The 25,335-nt window shown below is 42.8% G+C and overlaps 1 protein-coding gene across 1 annotated transcript in view; it reads left to right on the top strand.

The window, feature by feature from the left end:
• The window catches only part of LOC122796879 (collagen alpha-6(VI) chain-like), a 1,248,728-nt gene that overhangs the window by 385,096 nt on the left and 838,297 nt on the right, over nucleotides 1-25,335 (top strand). Inside the window, exon 6 of the mRNA XM_044065630.1 lies at nucleotides 24,422-25,039. Within this exon, the coding sequence (XP_043921565.1) occupies nucleotides 24,422-25,039 (618 nt within the window). The remainder of the gene's footprint in view (nucleotides 1-24,421; nucleotides 25,040-25,335) is intronic.

Here is a 25,335-nt window from a genome sequence, read left to right as displayed (position 1 = left end):
ACACCCATCAGAAATGCACACACACTTGAACAAGAATGTCATAATGAGCCACACACACAGACCAGACTTATAATAGAGCATGTGTTTGGGATACTCAGGTCATGGCTCTGGTGTCTGGACACATCTGGTGGAGCCTTGCAGTACTCAGTAGCTACATGTACCCAAATTGTTACACTATGCGCCATGCTACACAATATGATCCTGCGGAAATAGCTGCAGCAGGAACAGCACGGGGCAGGGCCACACAGCCCCCTGCCAATGCCAAGGCCTGCACAGGCACAGAGTGACTCGAAGGAGGAACAACCTGAGCCTGCCCCAGTAGGCAGATGGAGGTGTGCCCAGTATGCCAAGGCCGCTGCAAAGAGACAACGCATAGCACATAGACTGACACAGTAGGGACCCAGGGAATTACACCTCTCTCTGACTTGCACATACAGTAAAAGGGATGCCAAATATGAACACCTGTGCTCATCCATGTTTAGGGAGTGCACTATGTGCATCTGGCATAGGCAGCCCTCCAGAACCATCCGCAATCCTGGCACACCCACAAGGTAAGTCAATTAACCTACCAATTGCCAAATGGATTAGTATGTCTCGTTACCTGTATCTATGGTATGGATGTGAGCATGCAAGGCAATTTGGTGGCTGCATGACAGCAGAAAGTAGACACCCATAGTGGCACCATGACATCTGTAACACATACTGGAGTCACCATAGTAGCCAGTACTACACAGAGTGGCAAAACTCACTGCAAGAAATGTGCTGGGTGACAAGTGTATCCATATGACTCACACATGCCAATCAGGAAGGTTCACATACCCAACAACAGTCTCAGCCAGCAGGACAGATGTAGACAAACCAAACAGAGTTTGTGCTATGACCTCTGAATGATGGCTATGGGTAACCTTCCCCCCAGGCCTACACAGACAGACTACAGCAGGTCAGGCAGTGGGCTATTAGTTCTGAAGGGTAGAAAGTCAGACACTAATATGTAGGGCAACCAAAGCTAAGATCTGTAGTACACTTGTATGCCTCTAGTTAGCATAATAGGTAAGAATACAAAATGAAATGGAGTGCCTGGCATACCAGTACAGTCATAGCAAATGTGTACAAGTGTCATGTGTGCCCCCCCATCCTACATAGTAATGTAATAACAGTCAGGTGTGACCACCCCAATCCTGTGTAGAAATGTAGAAATAGTCATGTGTGCCACCCCATCCTACGTAGTAATGCAATAACAGTCAGGTGTGCCACCCCAATCCTGTATAGAAATGTAGAAATAGTCAGGTGTGCCCCCCATCCTATGCAGAAATGCAGTAACAGTCAATGCCAAATGGTCGATGGATATCCTGCAGAAACAGCATGCTACATGTAGGTGTACAACACAAAGATCAGCATTGCAGTACAAACTACCTGGACTTGATCCACACAGTCAATACAGAAGGGCATACTGAGCATGCTCACACATTTAGAGAAATGAAGGCAATGTCAGTTAACAACATACTGAAAGGTCATACTGGGCATGCTCGCACACTTAAACACATGAAGGCCATGTCTGCAAACACCAGTGGACCAGACATATCTGGCAGTCACTGATGTTAGTGTAGACACTACTCAGTAAGCACCACTCATGCTTTGCACACACAGTGGATAAGAATACAGACATATATGTAAGGAAAACACACTATAATAAGCCAAAGGTAGATGTACATAGATGTGTGGAAGAGGGTGCTTGTGACAAGGAGCCATCCAGGCCTGTCCCACACAGCACACAGCCAAAGGACCACAACCAAATGAGGTTCAGATGTCACTCACTGCAGATACTAGCTACCAGTATCTGTCAGCATTACAGACTATGTGGTGCACATGCTAGCTGTGCAACATGATTGTACAAGAAAGTAGTCATCCAGCAGTTGTATATATGTACCTGTGAAATATGACCCTGTATGTGCCCACATGTGGCATGTCACCCTCTAGATGAATGGGTTATGGCCCAGACACACACACTGCCCTCCCCATAGCCCTACTATGACAAGGCTACTGAGGTCATCCACTGTGAAATACACCTTTGGGAGAGTTATAGCCCAGTAATCTCCATGACGCATCACATAACTGCGTAGTGCTGAAGTGTGATAAACTAATTAGGTGGGAGTTCCAATCCCATACATGGCAACTGTGTGTGTGTGTGTGTGTGTGTGTGTGTGTGTGTGTGTGTGTGTGTGTGTGTGTGTGTGTGTGTGTGTGTGTGACTCTGTCTGTGTAGAGAGCAGTGCTTGTTAGGGTAGTCACACTCCCTACAATTCAAATGCTCTACTTTGGCAAGGCTGCTGATGTCACCCACCTAGAAATACACCTCTGGGAAGGTTGTAGCTCAGTAATCTCCGTAGGCCATCCTATAACTGTGTACTGCTGTAGTATGATAAATTAGTTAGGTAGGAGTTCTAATCCCAGACTTGGCAGGTGTGTGTGTGTCTGTCTGACTGACTCTGTCTGTGTAGAGAGCAATGCTTTTTAGCGTAGTCACACTCCACACAGTTTGAATGCTCTACTTTGGTAAGGCTGCTGATGTCATCCACCTAGAAATACACCTCTGGGAAGGATGTAGACCAGTAATCTCTGTAGCATGTGCCATGACTGTGTACTACTGTAGTGTGATATAGAATACTGGTAGGGTTCTATTCCCATTCATGGCAGTTCTGAATGATTTGTGTGTGTTTCAATGTCTGCGTAGGGAGTAATGCATTTTAGCCTAGCCACACTCACTACAATTCGAATGCCCTACTTTGGCAATCCTGCTGATTTCAACCAATGTGAAATACACCTTTGGGGAAGGTGTTTTCCAGTAAATCCCCATGGTGCATCCTATAACAGCTTCATGCTGTAGTGTGATATAGACCACTGTTAGGGGTTCTATACCCACACATATCAGTTGTGGATGTTCTGTGTGTGTTTCAATGTCTGTGTAGGGAGCAATGCATTTTAGCCTAGCCACACTCACTACAATTCAATTTGAATGTCCTACTTTGGCAATCCTACTGATGTCATTCATTGTGAAATACACATTTGGGGAAGAAGCTCTCCAGTAATCCCTGTGGTGTGTCATATAACAGCTTCATGCTGTAGTGTGATATCGACCTCTGTTAGGGGTTCTATACCCACACAAGTTGGTTGTGGATGTTTTGTGTGTGTCAATGCTTGTGTAGGGAGCAATGCATTTTACTCTAGACACACTCACTACAATTTGAATGCCCTACTTTGGCAATCCTGCTGATTTCATCCAATGTGAAATACACCTTTGGGGAATAGGTTTGCCAGTATTTCCCATGATGCATCCTATAATAGCTTCATACTGTAGTGTGATATAGACCTCTGTTATGGGTTCTATACTCACACATGTTGGTTGTGGATGGTTTGTGTGTTTTTCAATGTCTGTGTAGGGAGCAATGCATTTTAGCCTAGCCACACTAACTACAATTAAAATGCCCTACTTTGGCAATCCTGCTAATGTCATCCAAGGTGAAATACACCTTTGGGGAAGGAGTACTCCAGTAATTTCCATGGCATGTACTATAACTATATAGTGCTGTAGTGTAATAAACTAGTTAGGTAGGAGTTCTAATCCCTGACATGACAGGTGTATGTGTGTCTGTGTTTGCAACTCATATCTTGTGTGGAGGTGGATGTGAGTGTGTAACAACTGGGCCCAATGTGGAGTGGGTTTGAAAATTTCTTATATGTTGGCCCTAGTATATACCACAATGTCCACCATACAAGGATAACAGATGTTCATAGGTAGGTACTAGGCTATTGGCCCTAGGACCTATATAAGCCTATCCAAATGGTACCCTGGCTTTTGCCACCCAAGAAAATTATTTTCCTATGCCCCTGTCAAGCAGAGCCACAGAAGTGATCCCCGGGGTGAATTTCCCATCTCCCATCCAATCATCAAGATTTTTATTGAAGAGTGCTAATGAGGAGCTTTGTTTGATATAGATAGGTAGTTTGTTCCAGAGTATGGGAAGTCTCTGGGACAGGAATCTATCCCTCCAGTGTGTTCTGTTTATTGTGGTGACAAGGTTTAGGTCCCTAGAGCATGTAGCTTGGAGGGATTGGGATTTCTTTATGTGGAGGGGATTTCTTTAGGTTTGACATAGCTTTGTATGTTAGGCAGAGATTGCCTCTGAGTAGGCGATATGTGATGGAGTAAAGCTGTAGTTTTTTGAGATGGTCTGCGTAAGGCATCTGTTTGAGGCCAGTAATCCTCTTTGTGCGGTTATTTTGTGGCCTTTCCAGTTGTTGTAGATGTCTTGTGAGGTACATACCAAAAGGGGCATTGTACTCTATAATGGGTCTAATGAGTGATGAGTAGAGGGGAACAATGACCTTTTTTTTCTGGATGAGAAACCTTTTGTGATGAGGTGTGCCACATAGAAGGATTTTCTGACTACTGTGGCGATGTGATTATCCAAGGAGAGACTACTGTCCACCTGTGTCCCAAGGTCTCTTATCACACTTTCGGTGTTAAATATACTACCGTCTATGTGTCTATGTCTATGTGGTAGTTCATGGGTACAGAGTTTTTACCAAAAGGGATGACAATGCACTTTTTGGCATTGAGCTTGAGGCCATGGCTTTGACACCAGGCATCTGTCTCAGTGAGGACCTTTTGTAGGATGACCACATTGTTAGGAGTTTTGATTATGGCTCCTAGTTTGCAATCATCTGCAAACTTTGTTAGACCTTCTGTGCTAGCCTGTACTTCAGAGAAGTAGAAACCAAACAGGAGAGGACCTAGGACTGAACCCTGTAGTACTCCACTTGTCACTGGTCTGAATTTGGATTTAGAGTCTGCTACTTTCACAGTGTGGGTTCTGTCAGTGAGCCAGTTGGCCACCCATCTTGTGACATAGGGATTTATACCTAGTTTAGTGAGTTTATCTATAATTCCAGAGTGGGGGATGGTGTGCGAAAGCCTTGGTGAGATGTAGATAGGCTGTGTGAACCACCTTACCCTCATATATGGCTTTGGTGACCACTTCAAAGAAGTCTATCAGGTTTAGGAGACATGATCTGCCTTTTACAAACCTGAACTGGGTAGGCTCCAGAGTTTGGAGTTTACCAATATCATTGTTTATAAGTTCCATAATGATACGTTCCATAGCCTTGCAGACCAGGCTCATCAGGCTAATGGGGTGGTAGTTCCCGGGGTCTGTGGTGGCTCCCCCTTTGTGGAGTGGGCTAACCATTGCTGTGCACCATTCAGTGGGCACAAAGCCTGAGGTGAGGCTATGATTGAACATGGTACTTAGGTGGGTGACAGTTCGTTCTGTAGTTCATGTAGAACGCAGCCTGGGATTTTGGCAGGTCCCATGGATGCTATATTCTTGGCTTTGGAGAGTGTGTTTTTTACCTGTGCAGCTGTGATTACATGAACTTTGTATTTTCTGGTACAGAGATGGGCCCTTTAGGGGATGAGAGAGGGGTAAACTTAGCAATGAACCTATCTGCCAGGATGTTGGCAATATCAGCTGGTTCTGTATATTTAGTGCCTTTGTGCTGTAACTCAGAACAGATCTCTGAGTGTTGCCATTGAGATTTTTGACATAGCTATAGAATGCTTTGTGGTTGTCTTTAGAGTGACAATTTTGTTTTCGTAACTAGCTTTGGAGGATTTTATGAGTGATCTCAGCTTCTTACTGAGGCTGACCTCGGAGTTCCTCCAGTCATGGGATTTTACTCTTTATTTGCAACAGTTTCTTTCTTTTGTTGTAGAGTTTGTTTATAGCAGGGGACCACCAGATTGGCTTCGTTTTTTTAGAGGATAGCATCTTGGTTCTGTTATGGATTGCACGATCCATGCACTCGTGTAAGTGCTTATAAAGTGCAACTGTATAGGATTCAGCAGTCGTACCTCTATTGTCTGTCAGCATGGGTGTTGTGAAGTTTGCCACTTCTGTCTTAAGTAGCGTGAAGTTGGCTTTGTAGAAATTTTTTATGGTGGTTTCCCATGGGATTCCGGGAGGTGGGATGTAGATGTCTAGGGTGATTTGCTTGATGTCGAATCTGACCAATGAGGAATTGACCTCTGGTGTGGAACACTGGTTGCCCATGTCGGTAATGACCAGGTCTAGGATATTGCTGTCCCTGGTGGGGGTGTGGATAAGTTGATCCAAGGAGTTGGAATTTATGAATTCCAGAAAACGTTGCGCACAAGAGTTGGTACATGAGTAGTTTTCCCAGTTAATGGTGGAGTAGTTGAAATCGCCCATTATTAGGGTGTTAGGTTGTACCCTAATATTTTCCAGTGTATCAAGAAATGAGGAGTGGGAATCCAGGGGTATGATGGGGGATCTGTAGCAAGCTACAATTTGGATTGTGGTCTTGCCCAGAGTCAGTTGCACTTGGATAATCTCGGATGTATTATGCTGAGCAACTAGCCTGGAGGTGTGGATATCCTTAATGAATATGGACATGCCTCCACCTTTAGTGCTTCGGTCCAGGTTAGGCGGCTGAAAGGTGTGGTATGAATTATAGCCTGGTAATGCAAGGGTGATCTCTGGAGCCTTGAACCAGGTCTCTGTCACTGCACAGATGTCAATGTTCTCCATTTTAAGGAGTGCTTGAGTGAGTGCATTTTGAGGTTTAGACTTCTAGCATTAAGTAGCATTACCCTCAAATTTTGCTCGCTTGTACCTGTTACAGTGGTGAATTTGCCATTTGAATCTTGCCTAAAAAGGCACTATAGGGGTGGCAAGATCCTTACCCAGTATCCGGAATCACATGGGTGACAGGTGCAGGCCATATTTGGCAAAGCATCGTGGTTTGTCAATCATGTCACCCCAGGCAGACAGATACTGGATCCCCTTAGAATGACACCAGAAGCTTAGACAATTGTTGAAGTCAATCATTTTGTCCTTGTACCGTGGTATCATTTTGAGTGATGGCAGGATGCTACTCAGGGCTATGGTCATACCTGCCTGGGTTACAAGATCAGACAGCTCCTCCATGTCTCTTTTCATGTAGGCCAGGGAGGTTCATCTCAGGTCATTCACACCAACATGGACAATGACAGAGTCATATTTGTACTTGTTGTGGAGTGTGAAATGTAAAATAGCTGAGAGGCTGGGGTGCAAATCCATACCCTTACATGTGATATCAAGGCTAGGCAAACAAAGTTAGCAACCCTAGTATTACCCAGAGAATGCTCTCAACCTATGTCTCATACACACACACACACACACACACACACACACACACACACACACACACACACACACAAACACACACTTCCTAGGCAACAGCCGCTATGTTGGTAGTACACTGCATATTGCCCACTGATAGTAACTATGGAGTGTTTGCAGTGGCCTACAGAGGGCATGACACCCTGTCCATCGGTCCAATAGGCACATGCATGCAGACAGTGCACCTTCCCCATGTTCCCCACTGGACACCTGCAACACCCGTGGTGCCATCAAATGTGACCAACAAAGGGCATACCATGCCTGACAACATGCCTTGTATGGAGAGATGCCACTGACACCAGGGAATGCTATTAGCATGCTATCAATGTAGGTGCAGGGTAAACCTGCTGTCCATTACCAATTCCCACCAAATGAGGCCAGGACTGGCACATCTGATGATAATCTGTGTACACAACATGGGCCAGACATCCCAGGTACAGTTCCACATGTCACTGTACATGCATGTGGGAGGTTTGCACATCACAGACACAATCCATGTCATGGACTAAGGAACACATATGTGGCAAGCAATGCACAGTATTGGCCACACGCAATAATCACCCAGGTGACTGGATGGTGAATACAATACCCACCTGTGTGGGCAAATCTGGAAACTAGACCCCTGAGCCACAATGCACACCATTGTCATGTGGCCTGATGCCGAGGTATACTTATCACCTAGCCTTGTATAGCTATCTGGCACAGTTGAGCACTACACACTCGTGAATCAATGCACCCATGCATGTCAGTTCTGGCACCGTGTGTGTAAATGTGTGTGTGTGTGTGTGTGTGTGTGTGTGTGTGTGTGTGTGTGTGTGTGTGTGTGTGTGTGTGTGTTGTATGATGCATATGATCACATTCATTACACCCCCCATTGGCATACTGAATAATGCCAAAAATGTGAGAATTGTAACCAATGTCAGTTTATTACAAGAACATCGGGAACTGTTTTAAATAACATCAATAGGACAGTCATTAGGTACACAACGGGCAATTGCAACACATCATTTGTGATTTACTTGGCTAAATGTTTGACATGTACTGCATTTTATGTGGAATTTATGATCACACCTACTGTATTAGAAAAAAGGATACGAACAATGCATTATATAGGCATGTTGAGAAGGAGGGAGCTGATCATGTATTCTCACACATTAAGCCTATGTTGGGAGGAGATAATCGCAAAGAGTTGTTGAGTTTTAAAGAAATCTGGTGGCAATTATTTACTGACGCAGCCACTGTACCTGGTCTTAATGAATCGATAGCTGTCAAACCTTTACTAAGATTACAATAGGTTATTATTGGAGGGCATTTCACCTGAAAAGTTATCTTCACACAATTCTGAGATTGAACAAAAACAAAAACAAAAATAACAATAGGTAACATAACCAAAAAAAACAATAAAAACAAAAACAGGAATACAACATCAAAACAAGAATATTTTTTAACACATTTTTTAACACATTTTATAACACATTATTGTTATATAATTAATTCATGTTTTTAAAAATATTTATTAATATTATATAGAACCATATAGTCGATCCAGTATGACACTACTTCTAGGGTCAATTGATTATTATTTGAATACAACAAAAGTATAAAGTAGTAGTTTTATTTCAATTGATTATTAAGATATCACAAATTATATATAAAAAATTTTTTATATATATAAAAAATTTTTTAAAGATTTTTTAATTTCATACTTTTTTAAAAAGAATTCTGTACATTCCTATGTGACTCAAAATATTCATCCATTCATAAAATGCTTATTTTTAAACTTCTAGTATTTTCTTTTTTCACGTTAATTTTATTTTTATTTTTATTTTTAATTTTATTTGTATCTTCACAAATTACACATATATACCTTTTCCTGCCTTTCTAACATATTTATAATATTGTCCAAGCCACAACAATGAGCTTTTTAATAGTTTTTCAATAGTTTTTTTCTATAGTTTTTTAATAGTTTTTTTAATAATTACCCATATCAAGGTAATTGACATTAAGAATAAATACATTCAGAAAACCAGCAAGTGTTGTTAGAACAGATATACAACTATCATGATAAATAGAATAAAATATTCATCAGTCCCTTTTATTGTCAATATGACTTACGCTTTAGGTATGTTGCATTGAATTCTACCTACAGCTATTAGTGATTGAGAAAAAGTACATTTAACAAGTAAATGTTTATAAAGTGTATGTAATGAAAGCACTATTGTTTATATGTTAGTATGTCTTTAAATAATGGCAAGAGCTTTCGCGCCATTAAGTTTATTTAAATGGTTTTGTTTGAAATACAGTTAGTTCTGAGGAAGCCTATAGGATTAGGTGAAATTCAATTCAAACAATTTTGCATGTATTAATGAATGAACAACATTTATTGTGGAGCATTAAATTTCCTTCCTACAACTATTCATTTCAGCATACTGAATAATGCTGTCTGATGTCAGACACCTCCCCATACCCTTGGCCCATATAACCTCTGTATGACCCCTGTGGTGCATGTGATACCTGCACAGTAATGTGTTGTGGCAATCTCACTAGTGATGAGTTGTATTCCTGGCCCTGCCAATTGTGTCAATGTGTGTGCGTCCCTGTGAAAATGTGGCTGTGTTGACGCTGGCACCTGTTCATGTGGGCAGGCATGTGTACTACACCTATCGTATAGCTACCATATCCCTGTTGCAGATGTCACTCACCATCACATATATGTTCTGAGGGCTCCACAACATTTAACTTATGTGGCGCATTCAGTAACTGCATAGAAATGTGATAGCACTACATAGCTGTCAGGGGTTTGATACCCTGTGCTGTTAAGTGTGTGACATAAACATGCTGAAGTTTTATGCTCCCACCCCTCCCTGACTTGTCTTTGTCTCTGTCTGCCTCTCTCACTCCCTCTCTGGTGAATGTGGAGACCTACACCTGCTTTGCTTAGGCAGCAGCATGTGTATTTTAAGTGATGCTCATGATCAGCTGATGGCCTCTGCACGAATTGCAGCACTCCTCTAGCTGATTGCATGATGAACAGCTGTGGTAACATTCCCATTGTCAATTCCATGGAAACACAATCCAATATCTAGGAACATCATGTTGGTGTTGGGCCTTTTCATTCACTGTGAGAAGGAACTCGATCTGTTGTTTGGCAAACAGCATCTCAGATGGATTAGGGATTTACCTCTAAGAACATACACTGTGGAAACAGGGCAACACACAGTAGGGGGATGTGCCTGACCTGACTACAGACTGTAAGTACTGCTATACTGCATTTGGTGTAATGTTGGTTTAACAGGGTGTGTGTGGATATGGCTGTCCTACATGTTTTATTACCTGCCATGTCAGTGCTATGTTTATGAGGAATCCCCATCTGTAGGATCATCTGCAGACTGGGCAGTGTGTGGTACCTTTGGTTTCATGTGTTACCCACAGAGCATCTATCTGTGAATTGCAAAAGGTAGTGCGAGGATTGCCGTCTGTAGATGGTGAAAGTTGTGACAGTTACTGACTTCATATATCTCATAGGACATATGTTGCAACAAACCCTGTTACAACAGTAAATGTATGGGGTTATCACAGCAACATGTCAATATTGGCCCTGTGTATGTGCTTCTAGCCACAACTCTGTCAACCTCTGTACATATGTCATGCATTAACAGGTGCATATGTGCTGTACACCATAATTAGTGACATCCTATCTGATAACAAGCCAGTGAAATATCAGACTGCCACACATGCTATGCACAGTAGGGGTTATATTTGATGGCATAACCTGGAAATTCTGTGGTTCTGTGTACAGTACTGAGGTCTGTGTACTTATGGTGAATGTTGACAGTGTGTGTATTGTTAATATGTACTTTGGCCTGTGTACAGACTGTGGAAGATGTCAATGTTCTTGGTCCCATCTTATCTGATGTTACATTCTGCTCCACTGTATCAGCTTACATGTTTGTAGGGCCATACACACACATGTCCCATAACACAGACAGGCATCGGACCACTCTGTGTAGTGGCCCAGTATATGTAGGGTTAATGTGTGAGTAGCACATATGAGGATAGTGTTTGAACAGATAGTCCATATACTGTAATATTATGCTAGCTTACCATATGTGGCTGTGGCTGTGTTCAGATTGGTTGTGGTTATACACTTTCACACTGGTGTAGCTTACCCTGTGCTGTGACATGCCTGTAGAGCCTGCTACATATGCAGGTACATGTGCATTCCCCCATAGGAAATGTATGCCAGTGTTGAGCCAGTCTGCCTGTAGCCTGCACAGTGCTTTGTTACATGCCTAGCAGCTTAGTGTACTAACCCAGTTAGATGTCATGTCCAGATACTTGTCAGATGTACTACTGCCAGGCCTCCCTTAACAGTCATGTATGTCAGACAGAGCAGTGGGATGCTGTACAGATGTATGTCAATATCTAGAGGGTAGTATGTGGCTATAACACTTCTATACCAGTGGTTACTATGTGTCAGGACATACAGGGGTGTGTGAATGCATAACCTATGGGGGCAAATGTATACCAGTTGTTACATGTTATACCCACCTACATGGCTGTTAACATCCACATTGTCAGGCTTGGTCCACATATTTTGCACTAAGGGGTTCTTTGTATACCTCTGGACTGTCCAGAGTGGGTCAGAATCTCCACATATATTGGCCAGTATCTCAGCTGTAGTCCACAGGAGCATTACATGCTAGCAGTGGTACTGTACTATTATGTCCTTAGGATGTCTGTCAGTAGCCAATGGTGCACATGTTAAAAGCAGATATGACCTACCACACACACCATGTCTGTGAAGACAATCCCTATTACAGTAGCAATACTCTACAAATATACCTACTATACATACCTGACATCCCCTTGCACTACCAAGTTGGGACTACAGAGGCTGGGATAGGGTTACATTCCATGTTCAGGGCATATGGTGATGATAAATGTATATATAATTATCCAGATATCAATATAGATATATACACATATACATATCGACATATATAGATGGGTATGTATATGTACATAGATATACATGTACACACCCAGATATATACATATACAGAGCCATATATGTCTATACATATACAGATAGTGATACATATGCACATATATGTATGGATATCTACATATATATTGACAATAGCAGGTATATCAGAATAGATATGTATGCACATATAGTTATAGATATCTACATATATACCAACATAACTAGGCATATCTGTACACATAGGATGTGCATACATATATAGCTATATGGACATATATCTATATATACATATACTTATATCTATATATACACACACATATATATATATATATATATATATATATATATATATATATATATATATATGTGCTGCAGTGGTTAGCATTGCTGCCTCACAGCAAGAGGTTCTCTGGTTCGATCCTCGGCTGGGGTGCCTTCTGTGCGGAGTCTGCATGTCCTCCCTGTGGTGGGTTTCCTCCGGTGCTCTTTCCTCCCACATCCCAAAGACATGCTGCAGGTGGACTGGACACTCTAAATTGGCCCCTGTGGAAGGTTGGGCGCCGCTGGCAACACGACCACGTAAAACTCCACTGCCATTCAATGTGACAAGGTGATCCGCTGTGGCGACTAAAAGAAGAAGAAGAAGATATATATATATATATATATATATATATATATGTGTGTACATACGAAGAGATGTACACATGGCCATATATATGTAGCACTATACAGATGTGTATACAGGCTCATGCCTACCATGGTTGCATGACACTGCCACCCTTAAACCATGGTAGGTTTGAGTAGCATACAGACATATGTATGAGTATACATGTGTGTGTACATGTACAGATATATAGACCTATTATATGCATATGAGCATATTCCTGTGATGGGTAAATGTCACGGTTATGTACACCCTCCCACATGTATCTCACCGTATGTAACTGCTATGAGCACATTATGATGAAACAACATATGTGATGCAACATTCATATTAATACCAAGGACTACACAATTTAGGAACTACAGGCAAATGTTCAATACTACTCAATATGGGTATTGACAACTATATTGGTAAAACAACAGCAGTCTTCACAGTGGTCATGGCGTAGTGATTAAGTGCTGTGACTTCAGTGTAAAGAGTCCTGGATTCAAGACCTGCAAGGGCTGTTCATTTTGTTTCTGGGCAGATCAAGGACTGTTGGATACAGAGTGGTTATGGCAGTTTTGAGCAACTTTAAGTGGGTTTGCACAGATTTCATGAAGGTAAGAGGTGCTAAGCTATGGGTAAACGTACAGGCAATTACACAGTGTAGGCAGCGCTTACCATTGCACCAGTCAGCTTAGCTGTAATATTACAGCAATGTTGATACTTGCTAAGCATAGCTTAGCCCTGTTAACCAGGGCACACGGGTCTACTTCACATTGTTGTAAGCTGACAATATCGAATACGATATTGTCGGCATGACAATGTCAAAAAATTCAGAACATCACGCAGGTAAATGGAAATCTCTTTAAGGGGGAGATTTCCGTTTACCTCAATGTAGTGCAGTCTTGGAGTTGGTATATTTAAGTAGGGGGATGTGGGGGGGATGCTAGTTAGTTTTTTTTTATTGATTTATTTTTTGTTTATGCTATTTGATATTTTACTACTTCAATCAATAAAGTTTGACCTTTACTGATTTGATGTAGTAAAATTTCAATAATGTGATATAGATGCGGACACACAATCCAGTCTAATAACCTGTAATAAGTGTATGTAATGCCATGTACAATACATGCACCTATGTGCTGTCATTACAGTAGCAAGGGGAGTGAGTGTCATGTGTGGGACACAGACATATATGAGGTCTGTACAGCACTGTTATCCATGTGAATGTGTTACATACAGGTGTAGTAGTTGAAGGTACATGCTGTCACACTGGCATGCAGTGTATTGTGGCAGTACGACTGTTGACAGTGCTAACCCAGGCAAGAGCAGAGTGCTTAATGTAGTACTGACAATAGACACACCTGCGAGCATGGCTGGACACCGAGGCCTCCCTGTTGTATCCCTGGTGTGTGAGCTGTGTCACAGTACAGACCCATTACTGGGTAATGATCCATCATGAGGAATGTAACTGTAGACTACTGTCTGTACAGCACATGTTAGTGAGGGCATTGACATGCAGTTATGGCATACAGATTGTTGTCAGACATCTGTCAATGCACTCATGCTACTGCATAGCTATTTGCCAAGCTGATGACTGTCAGTCCCTGTACAGATGTGCAGATAAGCTGGGATATGTACAGGCAACCTCAGATTGATTGACACTGACATGTCTGCCAAGCTGTGTAAGAAGTGGCACATATAGGAGATGTCACCCTGTACGCACCACATGCCACAGGTACCTCCACTACACTAACATAGTCAACAGAACATGCTTGGGTACAGGTCTCCATCACAGACACTAACCATGTGTTGTAATGCATGTTGCATACACATCACATTGACCACCTCAGTGGCCATGTGCAGGAGGTACCTGGAGGATTGGCTGATGCATGTCATTCTCACCCTGAGGGTAATGACAGTAGTGCCTGTTGGTTGATTGCCCGCTGTCACCTGGCAGGTGGCAGGATAACACTGTACACACAACCACTACACAACCCATCTCCCCTTGGACAATAACTAGGTATACAGCTATGACCACCTGCATGGATACACCCCTGTACTGACACATGTACGTGTGCATGACAGAGTATAGCAGTGTTGTGTGTTAGCACACCTGTACATGGGAATTCCATGAGGGCCTTCACAACCAATGCAACACCCATTGCCATAGTCAGTTGTGGCTGCTGCTGTATGGGACAGTGCATGTACCCTGTTAAGCTTGTCCACATACTGGCTACATGAGCCTTGCAGTACCAGCACAATAGTGTTTTACATATGGAGTGATAGGCATGGGATACCCATTGTGTTCTGGCATGTATGTGTAGTTGTGCATGTCCGTGTATCTGTAAGGTACAGCATTCCAAGGCCACATACTCCTATTACAATACCCATTGCCACACAGTAGTACAGATAGTGTTGTTGCTGCCCATAGGTGAGGCATGACAATGCAACACCCTACTACGTGTGTGGCATGTGCATGAGATGCATATCCCTGTAGTACCAATGTTGGGGTATACTATGGGTTGTATCACAGTTACAGCCAATGTGTGATGGTGGGTATGGCAGAGTGTCATCATGGGTTTCAGGGAGTACAATATCCAGTGGGGGATGTGGGTGCTGTGTACACTGTAATTACACCAAGCTACACCCGGAATATATCCCATATACCACATTATGGTTACCACTGTCACCATCAATCATACAGGTAACTGTTACCACAATCCAAGCCAGTTATGCATGCCATGTGTGCAGCGTACCTGTAACATATTGGAGACATGGTCAAGTTAGTTAGCAGCGTTAGGCCCTGGTATCTCAGATGTGTGTCTGGCTGTTATGTATCTGTAAGTGTGTATATGATGGTATGTCGCACTACATATTGTCCAAATACACCCATTACATCACCCATTAGCATACTGTACATGTCGGGGGATGGTCTGCATGTATCATGTAACCTGGAACACACCTCACCATAAACGTTGTGCAGTGTGTGCAAAGTAAGCCACACACATCAGTAACATGACATAGCTAGGTAGGGCTAGTCTCAGTTTTGCTAAGTAAGAGTGTGCATGTATGTGGCTGGGTCTGCATCAGGTTGCAGGGTATACACGTCTCTGCAGGCCACCTGCCCATGTGGCACAGGCAATAACCAGTTTAGCAACCTGCGAAATGTGTTCAACTGTACCCCAGATATGTCACAGCCATGGTGTCACCACAGTGACATACTCCATTGTGGAATACAACTGCAGACCATCCTCTTACTAATACATGTATACCTACAACACAAATGGATAACATTATAGGGACTACAATCAACCAGTGTTACTAACAGCTATAATGCATCCTTGATTGGATGGCTACACTATCCACCAAATATGCCTTGCAGTCTATCCCTACAACATGGTACACTGCAGTACTGTGGTACAGTGTGGTGCAGTCACCATGTGCATCAGAACCATATCAGCCTGTCCCTACATTGATGGTATGGATGACATGGAAGTGGCACAGGTCTCATCATATGCACAGGGTATTCTAGTGCTGACACATGCACACCTACAACACAAATTGATAACATTATAGAGACCACAACCAACCAGTGTTACTAACAGCTATAAGGCATCATTGCTGGATGGCTACACTACCTGCCAAGTATGCATTACACTCTACTCCCTACAACATGTTACACTGCAGTACTGTGATACACTGTTGTGCTGTCACTGTGTGCATCAGAACCATATCAGCCTGTCCCTGCACTGATGGCATGGATGACAGGGATGTGGCACAGGTATCATCATATGCACAGGGTCTGATGGTGGTTTGATAGAGGCCAAGGTTGGGCCATAAATTTGGCACCATGTGTTGGGTGAGGGGTGTACTGTTGGGAGCTGAGCGAGGTGATCTGGTGTGTGTAGGTATGGGGTTGCCCTAGGTGTGATTGCATAGTGTGTGGGTTTGCATGCACACAGTTCTGCCATGTGGCTGCCCTGCAGAGGTGTTTATGGACAGCTTGAGACCATACCTGGCAGGTTGAGCAGTTCACTGCTTCTGGCCCCGGCCACTTGGACTGTGCCTGCCAGGGGTTCCACAGGCACGTTCAGGTACAGGCCTCAATGTGTTACTCTCACCTGCTGATGACATTTGTCCACTGGAACCAGGTCCCTCCTGGGATTGGCCAGGACCATGTGCATGTGGCCTGCTGTGGTGTGGTGTGGACAGCACCCCCCCCACACTACCAGGGCTGCTACTGCCACTACAGAAGCCCCTTGGTGTCCTGGCATGCCCACGTTGACTACCAGTTATTGGCCTTGCTGGCCTGCATCCACACGGCCGTCGCCATACTCCCACCATATGTTCAAGCATGAACAGACCAGTCTATGAGGGTCATCATCTCACCAGACCATCTATCCATGAACTCAGCTAATCCATGGATGACAACAGCCAGTTCACGGGCGCTGTCATTAGAAGAAGTGAGAGCAGCCCTCTGCAGCTCAGGCCCTGTCTGCGGTAACATTCAATACATGCCTCTGCCACCATGACAGCCTGAAACATGCTTCTGCTGGTAGCAACTATGTCACCTCTGCCAGGGGCATGATGTCCAGAAGCCCTACAACATGTGCCCTGGGACATCTGTTTTTTTGGTGGCCTGCTGAACATCCAGTTATGCCTGCTGCGACCAGACACAGTAGGCATGGTTACCACACTTTCCTGTGCACTACCACTTAATGCCAGCTATCCATCCGCTATGACCACTGGTGATGGGGTGTGTATAGGCACTGAATGTATGTTCAGGGGTGGGTGGCTAAAAGGGGGGTGTCAAATGTTGGTGTAGTGTCAGCCCTTGACAACCCCACCTGTGCCTCAACATTAATATCATCATCTTCGGTGTCTGTATGGACACCAACTTCAGATTGCAAACAGGAAGGACCCTGAAACACCTTGCCACCTGTGGGAGAAAACAATAAATGCACTTTAAAACCTGTACAGCATTGCCTAACAGTAGACACACACACACACACACACACACACACACACACACACACACACACACACACACACACACATCTCTGTAATACCTAACTGTCCATGGCTTTAAAGACAGTCCCACGTATATGTCCATGTGCTACCCCATCCTGCATCACACTTGTTAGTATACACACATTGATACCACTCATTAACATCTCAGCCCTCTAATTGCCCACACAAGTGGCCACAACGCAAGGCCTGTTGCTACTTTACCTGCCTGACCTGTGTGTAGTGGTTTTACATGGCCTCACTGCTGTCATTCGGTATGCACCCTTGGTATGTCCAGACATGATGTGCATGGCCCCTATATGCATAGGCTAGTATGTTGTATCCATAATATCTCGCACTGGTGTGTCATGTGTATGTAATGCTCTGTACATGCCAGATATGCTGCTCCTGCAGCCTATCATGTGGCAACTGTTATATTTAGATACACTCCCTGGTGTTGACTAGTACTTCCCCAATGCATCTGGAGACCTGTATGCGTGGGTTGTAGGTGACCTCTCTGCTGACTGTGATATTCAGAGTGCACCTGGTGTCTACCTTCCCTCTGGATACCTGTTCCATGCTACAGACCATATTATACTATTTGCTGTCCTGTGATCACACACATGATAAGTATTCCTGGTGTGTAATGTGGCAGTCCATGTCCATGTACTGCATGGTCCCAAATGGAGATACTGCCGTATGAACACCTCACAATCACACATGTGCATACATGGCCACCCACACAAACACACACATGCACACACACATCCTATATGCATTCCACTTCACCAGAGTGACCCTACAGGCAAACTAACTAACCACCAGGATGCACACACACACACACACACACACACACACACACACACACACACACACACACACACATATATAGGTGAGGTTGCACAATGATAGTACACACAGTCCTCCTATTACCCATCTGCCAACATGCAGAACATATGGTACAGAACAGCTTGCAGTTCAGCTATAGTCAATCCATGCTAGCAACAGTAGACATGTGTGTGTGATAGATGTGATGTGTCACTAGGTGATGCCCCTTCCCCTGGATACCACTGCACCGATGTACACAGTATTGCTGTGCACCTGCTCTGCACCCTGCCATGTACTGAGCACCACATCTCACAGGTGTACAACCCATTGCAGAATGTGTAGTACTGTGTCAGTTATGTAAGCTTTACTTCTCACAGCCCCTATGATTTTCAGCAACACATACCTGGGATGATATGTGGACAGTTGTCATTGGTGAATGCCTGATGCCTGATTTACAGCTGTCAACATCAACAGACCATGTATGACCACTCCAGTACTCTTACACTGACAACCATCAGAGCATACCATGGCTATGGGGGGTGTATACACCTTTATTGATTAGACACACACATCCTTGATCTGTCATGGGACCAAATCACCGCATATCTTAGCGCTACATGAACCCAATATGTGACATACGTCCTGTACTTTCACATGCAGTGTCTACCGGTTGTGTAAGGTGTATAGCTGCTGACCACAATGCATACACACCGTGTGGGCATATGTGCACACCCTTATTATGATGGTTTATAGCACCTCTTGTTGTGTGTACTTCAGCAGTCACTGCTCCTGGCAGGGGTATACCAGTGTAGGCCATCTGCATTTGCCAGGGCATGTTTAGTCTGCCCTACACATGTCCCCCTATTCTACATTATTGCAAGGTCTACTCATGTGCACATCCCATGGTGTTCACACACTGCCATCACTATTGCTGTGTGGGTAGGATTATGACTGCTATAGGTCCTGAACCTGACTATATGCAGATAGAGCCATTCCTAGCACCCTTAGGATCCCTGCTGCAGTGCACTGGTGTGTCATGCTGAGCCCCCCTGTCCTTCATCCTTTATGCAGATGCATGACAAGTACTCCCTACACATGTGTGTCACTTTGCAGTGTCCCATACACTGAACACCACATGTTGCAGCCTAGACCCAGCTGATAATGTGGACTACTGTAATGCCTTATGCCATAGTGTTTGCAGCAGTTGCCGTTGTCCTACAGGTATATACACTGGTATTGCACTGTATATGGGTGTTACTCCGAACATGTCCCTACTGTAGGCCATGTCTATCACCAGTATGTTACTCCCTGTGGACACATTCCACAATGACAGGATGTTAGTTATCATGCAGGTGTCTGACATACCCTTCCACTACCCCATCATGGTCACCCCTGTGAGACCGTGCATTTTACAGCAACAATACATGCACATGTACAGTATGCATTCAGGGTAGGTGTGTTCGATGTGTGCATGGAATATACCATCACCATTACATGCCTGGTGTGTTGGCAAGCATCTACATAAAACATACTCACCAGCTACAGGCTGCTGCCTTGGTGGTATCCTGGAGGGACCTAAATAAGAGGGGTGAGAGATGCAATGTCAGTGGCCACACCTGTGGCACTGCTACAGGGCGGGTGCAGTATTAGAATACATCAACTGTACATTCCCACAATACTACCACATCTGGACATTTGTTTATCACTACAATGCAGCAACACAATATATCTCTGGCATGTCAGATATGCATGATCTACCTGTACCAATGCAGATGTATACACAACAATAGTCTACTGATGTGCCCTGTGTCCTTACCTGCACGGTCCTCGGCTGGTGTGTGGGTGACACCCACCTCCACAAAGGAGTCCATTGGTTGGCAGATGTCTGGATGGGCAGGTGCCATGAGGCTGGCCAGGAACTCTTCCATATGTGTCAGAGGGGGATGGATGGCAGACCACCCCCCCATGGTGAGGTGATCCCCCAGGACTACAGCAGCACGCTGATGGGCATTGTGAAGCAGGTCAGTACAATGAAGCCAGACCTGCTCATAACTGCAGTTGTGCAGTCAGACATCACTGACCCTGTGGACTAGGTCATTCCACAGGGCGGTCCTCTCCTGCTGCTCATGTGCAGCCCTGCAAAACAGCAATGGATAGTGCTGCATCAAGTGTGATATCAATATTTCATTTTCCTCATGGGAACAGGTGGGCAACCATGCATGTGCCATCTTGGCTGAAGGACAAAGATGGAAACAGGTCTGAGCAACTCATACATCAAGGTTACCACAATTCATAATACACATTTCTGTCACTCCCCCCCCCCACCATATCTGCTTCACCAAACTGTTCACACAGCTCATTCGGTATGACTACAGCTTACTTACTGGTTGGACAGATACTGTATTGTACTGCACTTTCTGCTATGTGATTGTAGCCATGTCCCCTGTGTACACTATCATTGCTGATAGGCAACAAATATGGGCCACTTTAATAGACATTCTGGACATATCTGTACAGTCGTGGAGTATGATTCTGTATGCAGAGTACTACCACTGGCAGGATTCGAACCGTGGCTGTGTGTGCTAAAAAAACAACAGTTCACATCTCAGTTGCATGTGCTATTCAGTTTTTGTTGTCTGCATTTTCCCTGTTTACTGTCTATGTGTCTCTCAGTTGTACTAAATGGATTCTGGGGATTACACCTGCCATATACAGACGTTCCTACACATTCAATTTATGGTGCACGGTGTGGGGAACAGTGCTTAATACTACAGTACTATTACATGATTCCATATCTACATTACCGTATGATACCATGATATACACTTTTATTGACTTACAAACAATATGAAACTCTTCCTGACATATTCTCTAGTGTATGCAGTACTTGTCTTGAACAATACAGGTTTTATACAAGCAATTAATTTACTACTACTTTTATTTTTATTTTCTATGACAGTAAATGCATGAGTATTACTGACCTGCCTCACATCGCAACCTCATCAGGCGACTGATGTGGGCCTCCTGGTTCACGGCCCACTCCATTGCAGCTGTGGGAGACATAAGAGGAATATTTAGCCATACCTATCCATGATATACCTGAGCTGGCAATTATCACACACATACTGGGGTGATACTTACACACAGCTGGAACATCCCCTGATGCTCTAGCCTCTTGGAGCAACTCCTTCAAGATGTCCCCCTTATGCTACTTCAGGTTGGCATAGTGGTGCCTGACCTACCCACCAGTCCAGGGTATGCCAGTGGCACTGGTGAGGTCATGGCCGAGACAGTCCCAGACCTCTGCCTTATATTGGGAGCCCTGGCACTGGCCCTGCAGCAGTCTCTGAGCATGGTCTTTGACAAGGAGTCCCGCCATGACCTTGGACTCCTGAATGCACCAGCGCTGCACCCGAAAGCACACACCTTCTCCACTTACTGCCATAGTGCCTGCAAAGGGAAGCTACAACCAGTTATGAGATGTATTCCCACCTCTTGAGTTTACGTAGGGCTGATTTCTCACACTTTTCTGTGATTGGCTGGTTTTGAAAAGGCTACACTATGGGAAAACCTTCTTAACTAAGGTTGGAATTGTTTAAAGGGGTATAACACTGGGCACATTTAGTTAGCTGGCCTACACATTTCTTACACCTCCTAAGTTGGCCTGTGCAATGCTTAGCATTGCTTACATTAGACTTTGCATTATTTTTCTTTTTGGCATTGATTTCTTATTCATTACATCTTATATATCTGCCTGGCATCCATGATTAATGTGTATGTACACTCTATGCGGTCCTCATGTTTTATTGGGGACTTCAACACTCTATTACAATTATACCTCACTTCTGGGCTTAATGCTGTACTCCAGTTCACAAATTTATGTTATTTAGTGAGTTATGGGACATATGACTGTATAATGATTCCTTTCACAGGTTCAGTTTGGTTTTACTATGTTGAGGACTTGTTTGCTGATACCTCATTCTTCTGTACTTCTGTTATGGTTTGGTGGTTAACTACTGTGACTATGGTGTATTAGGTCCTGAGTTTGAGACCTGCATTGTTGTTTATTTTGTTGATGGGAAGAACAAGGGCCATTGGATACAGAGTGATTAAGGCACTTTTGGTCAGTTGTAAGCGGGCTTGTGTAATGGTAAGCACTGCTAACCTGCTATTACATCTACTTACAGAGAGTTAGCTTCAGTATTGCTTAGCCAGTGTAAGCATTGCTTACTGCCATGCAAACAGGCTTAAGCCTCCTTATAGTGCTTAAATATGCTTACTACTGCTTATTTGTGCTTAAACCTGCTTACTGGTGCCTTATTCATTATGACACTGATACCTCACACGTGCATTTACTGCAGTACTCCAGTTCAAAAAATATGTTATTTAGTGGGTTTTGCAAGATAAATATTGATCATAATGTGCTTTCCCATGGAAAATGGAATGTGCTGCAGTGGGACTCAAACGGGGAATGCCTACTCATAAGGCGAATGATTTGCCCACTACACTATTGCTATGCTGCTTTGTTTGTATATATCTTCCTTGTTATCCTCTTCAGCCATTTAAGCTGCATTAACCGTAGCTAAGCAATGGGCATACCCATGCACCTATGGTTAGCTTTGATCTGATTTAAAAAAAAAAAAGTTTTTCATTTTATTTATATATACTGTTGCTGTTATACACAAGGGGGACTGTTGGTGGGGATATGCAGTCACCTATGAGCAGTCTCTCTCATTTTGTACCCCTTTCTGCTGTTCTTCATTGTAGGGTCATGTATATTCTAAGAGCTCTGCTCTCTGACACACCCCCTGCACTTTTACACACTCCATGTAAGCCTAGGAGCTCAGGCAGCGCACCTCATTACTATGTATGGCACACTGCCATCCTGCTCCTACCGTCTACCTCCATGCAGGACTAAGCTAGTCCTGCATGGAGGAATAGTAAATCTGGGGGTATATATATATATATATATATATATATATATATATATATATCTATATATACATATATATATATACATATATATATATATATATATATATATATATATATATATATATATATATATATATATATATATATATATATATATATATATATATATATATATATATATATATATATATATATATATATATATATATATATATATATATATATATATATATATATATATATATATATATATATATATAAATATAAATACACACACACATATATATATATATATATATATATATACACATATATATATATATATATATATATATATATATATATATATATACATACATTTATATATGCCAGTAGAACTTATATTTTTCACTATATGAAACAAATTTATGATGGATGGATGTACTACAATGCTAAAATGTTGGATTTTTTTTGAACATCTACACTGAGCTTTTAGTTCCATGTGTTCCTACCCACTGAATAGTGTAGAAAATGCATTTTCACATTAGCAGAACATTTCACCCTTTGATGGTGCAGTGCTAGGCAAATACAAATGCCATTAAATATTACAATAAATAATATTTGTACAATAAAATGCATGCATTTGCAGTCATTACATTTTATTTGAAATCGTCATTCACCCCTTTATATAAATCCATTTAGTAAATGATATTTACTGAATCTTGTTAGAAGTCTTGTTAATTACTTTCTGGCTACCTATTGCTAACAATTACCTTTTCTTCTAAACAGAATGTGCCCATGCTTCAGTCGCTGATATCGTGTTCCTTGTTGACCAGTCTACCAGCATTGGAAAAAAAAACTTTCAACAGATTCGTCATTTCCTGCATGAGATGGTAGAGGCACTTGATGTACATGTGGACAAAGTGAGAATTGGCATGGCTCTGTACAGCACTAAAGCAGAGGTAGAATTTGATCTTAATGCTTTTAATGAAAAGGATGATGTCTTGCAATACATTAAAACTTTGCCTTATAGAGGTGGTGGGACAAACACTGGAGCTGCCCTTGACTTCATTAGAACACGTCTGTTCACAGAAACTGCTGGAAGCAGAATAGCAAATGGAATCAAGCAGATAGCGATTGTGATCACTGATGGAAAGTCTCAGGACAACGTTTCTGTCCCTGCCACCAACCTTCGTAGACTAGGTGTGACTGTTTATGCAGTGGGTATACAGAATGCCAATGAACAGGAACTGAATTACATTGCATCTTATCCTATGCGGGACCATGTTAGCATCTTATCAAATTTCCTACAACTCCACTACTTGAAAGAACACATTGTGAAGGAGATTTGTAGAACAATCATTGAAGAAGCTTTTAGCCCAATGTTATCAGTTAATCTTCGTGAAGGTAGGTGATAAAACCCAAAATTGTTTTACAGAATATAAATTATTCTTTTGTAGAAATATCACAAGTTCTTTTCGTCTTCCTTATTCCTCTGTTAATCAGTTTATTCTCTATATTCTGATTTTTTTGATATTGTGTTTTCTTTGCTTAAAACACTGTTAATGCAGTCTTTACCAGGGAATTAAAGCATGTTTGCATCTGACCACACCATTCAGTAAAATAGTTTTTCATTAGTTTCCAAAAAGTGAGTTGTAATATCTGCTCTCAGTGGTCCATATTGTTTTTAGTCTCCAGAAAAA

Source organism: Protopterus annectens, chromosome 3.part0, assembly GCF_019279795.1.
Source record: "Protopterus annectens isolate FY-2018-M chromosome 3.part0, PAN1.0, whole genome shotgun sequence".
In the NCBI taxonomy this organism is placed as follows: Eukaryota; Metazoa; Chordata; order Ceratodontiformes; family Protopteridae; genus Protopterus; species Protopterus annectens.
Note: the sequence above shows the minus strand (reverse complement) of the source record. Positions and strands in the feature narration are given on the sequence as shown.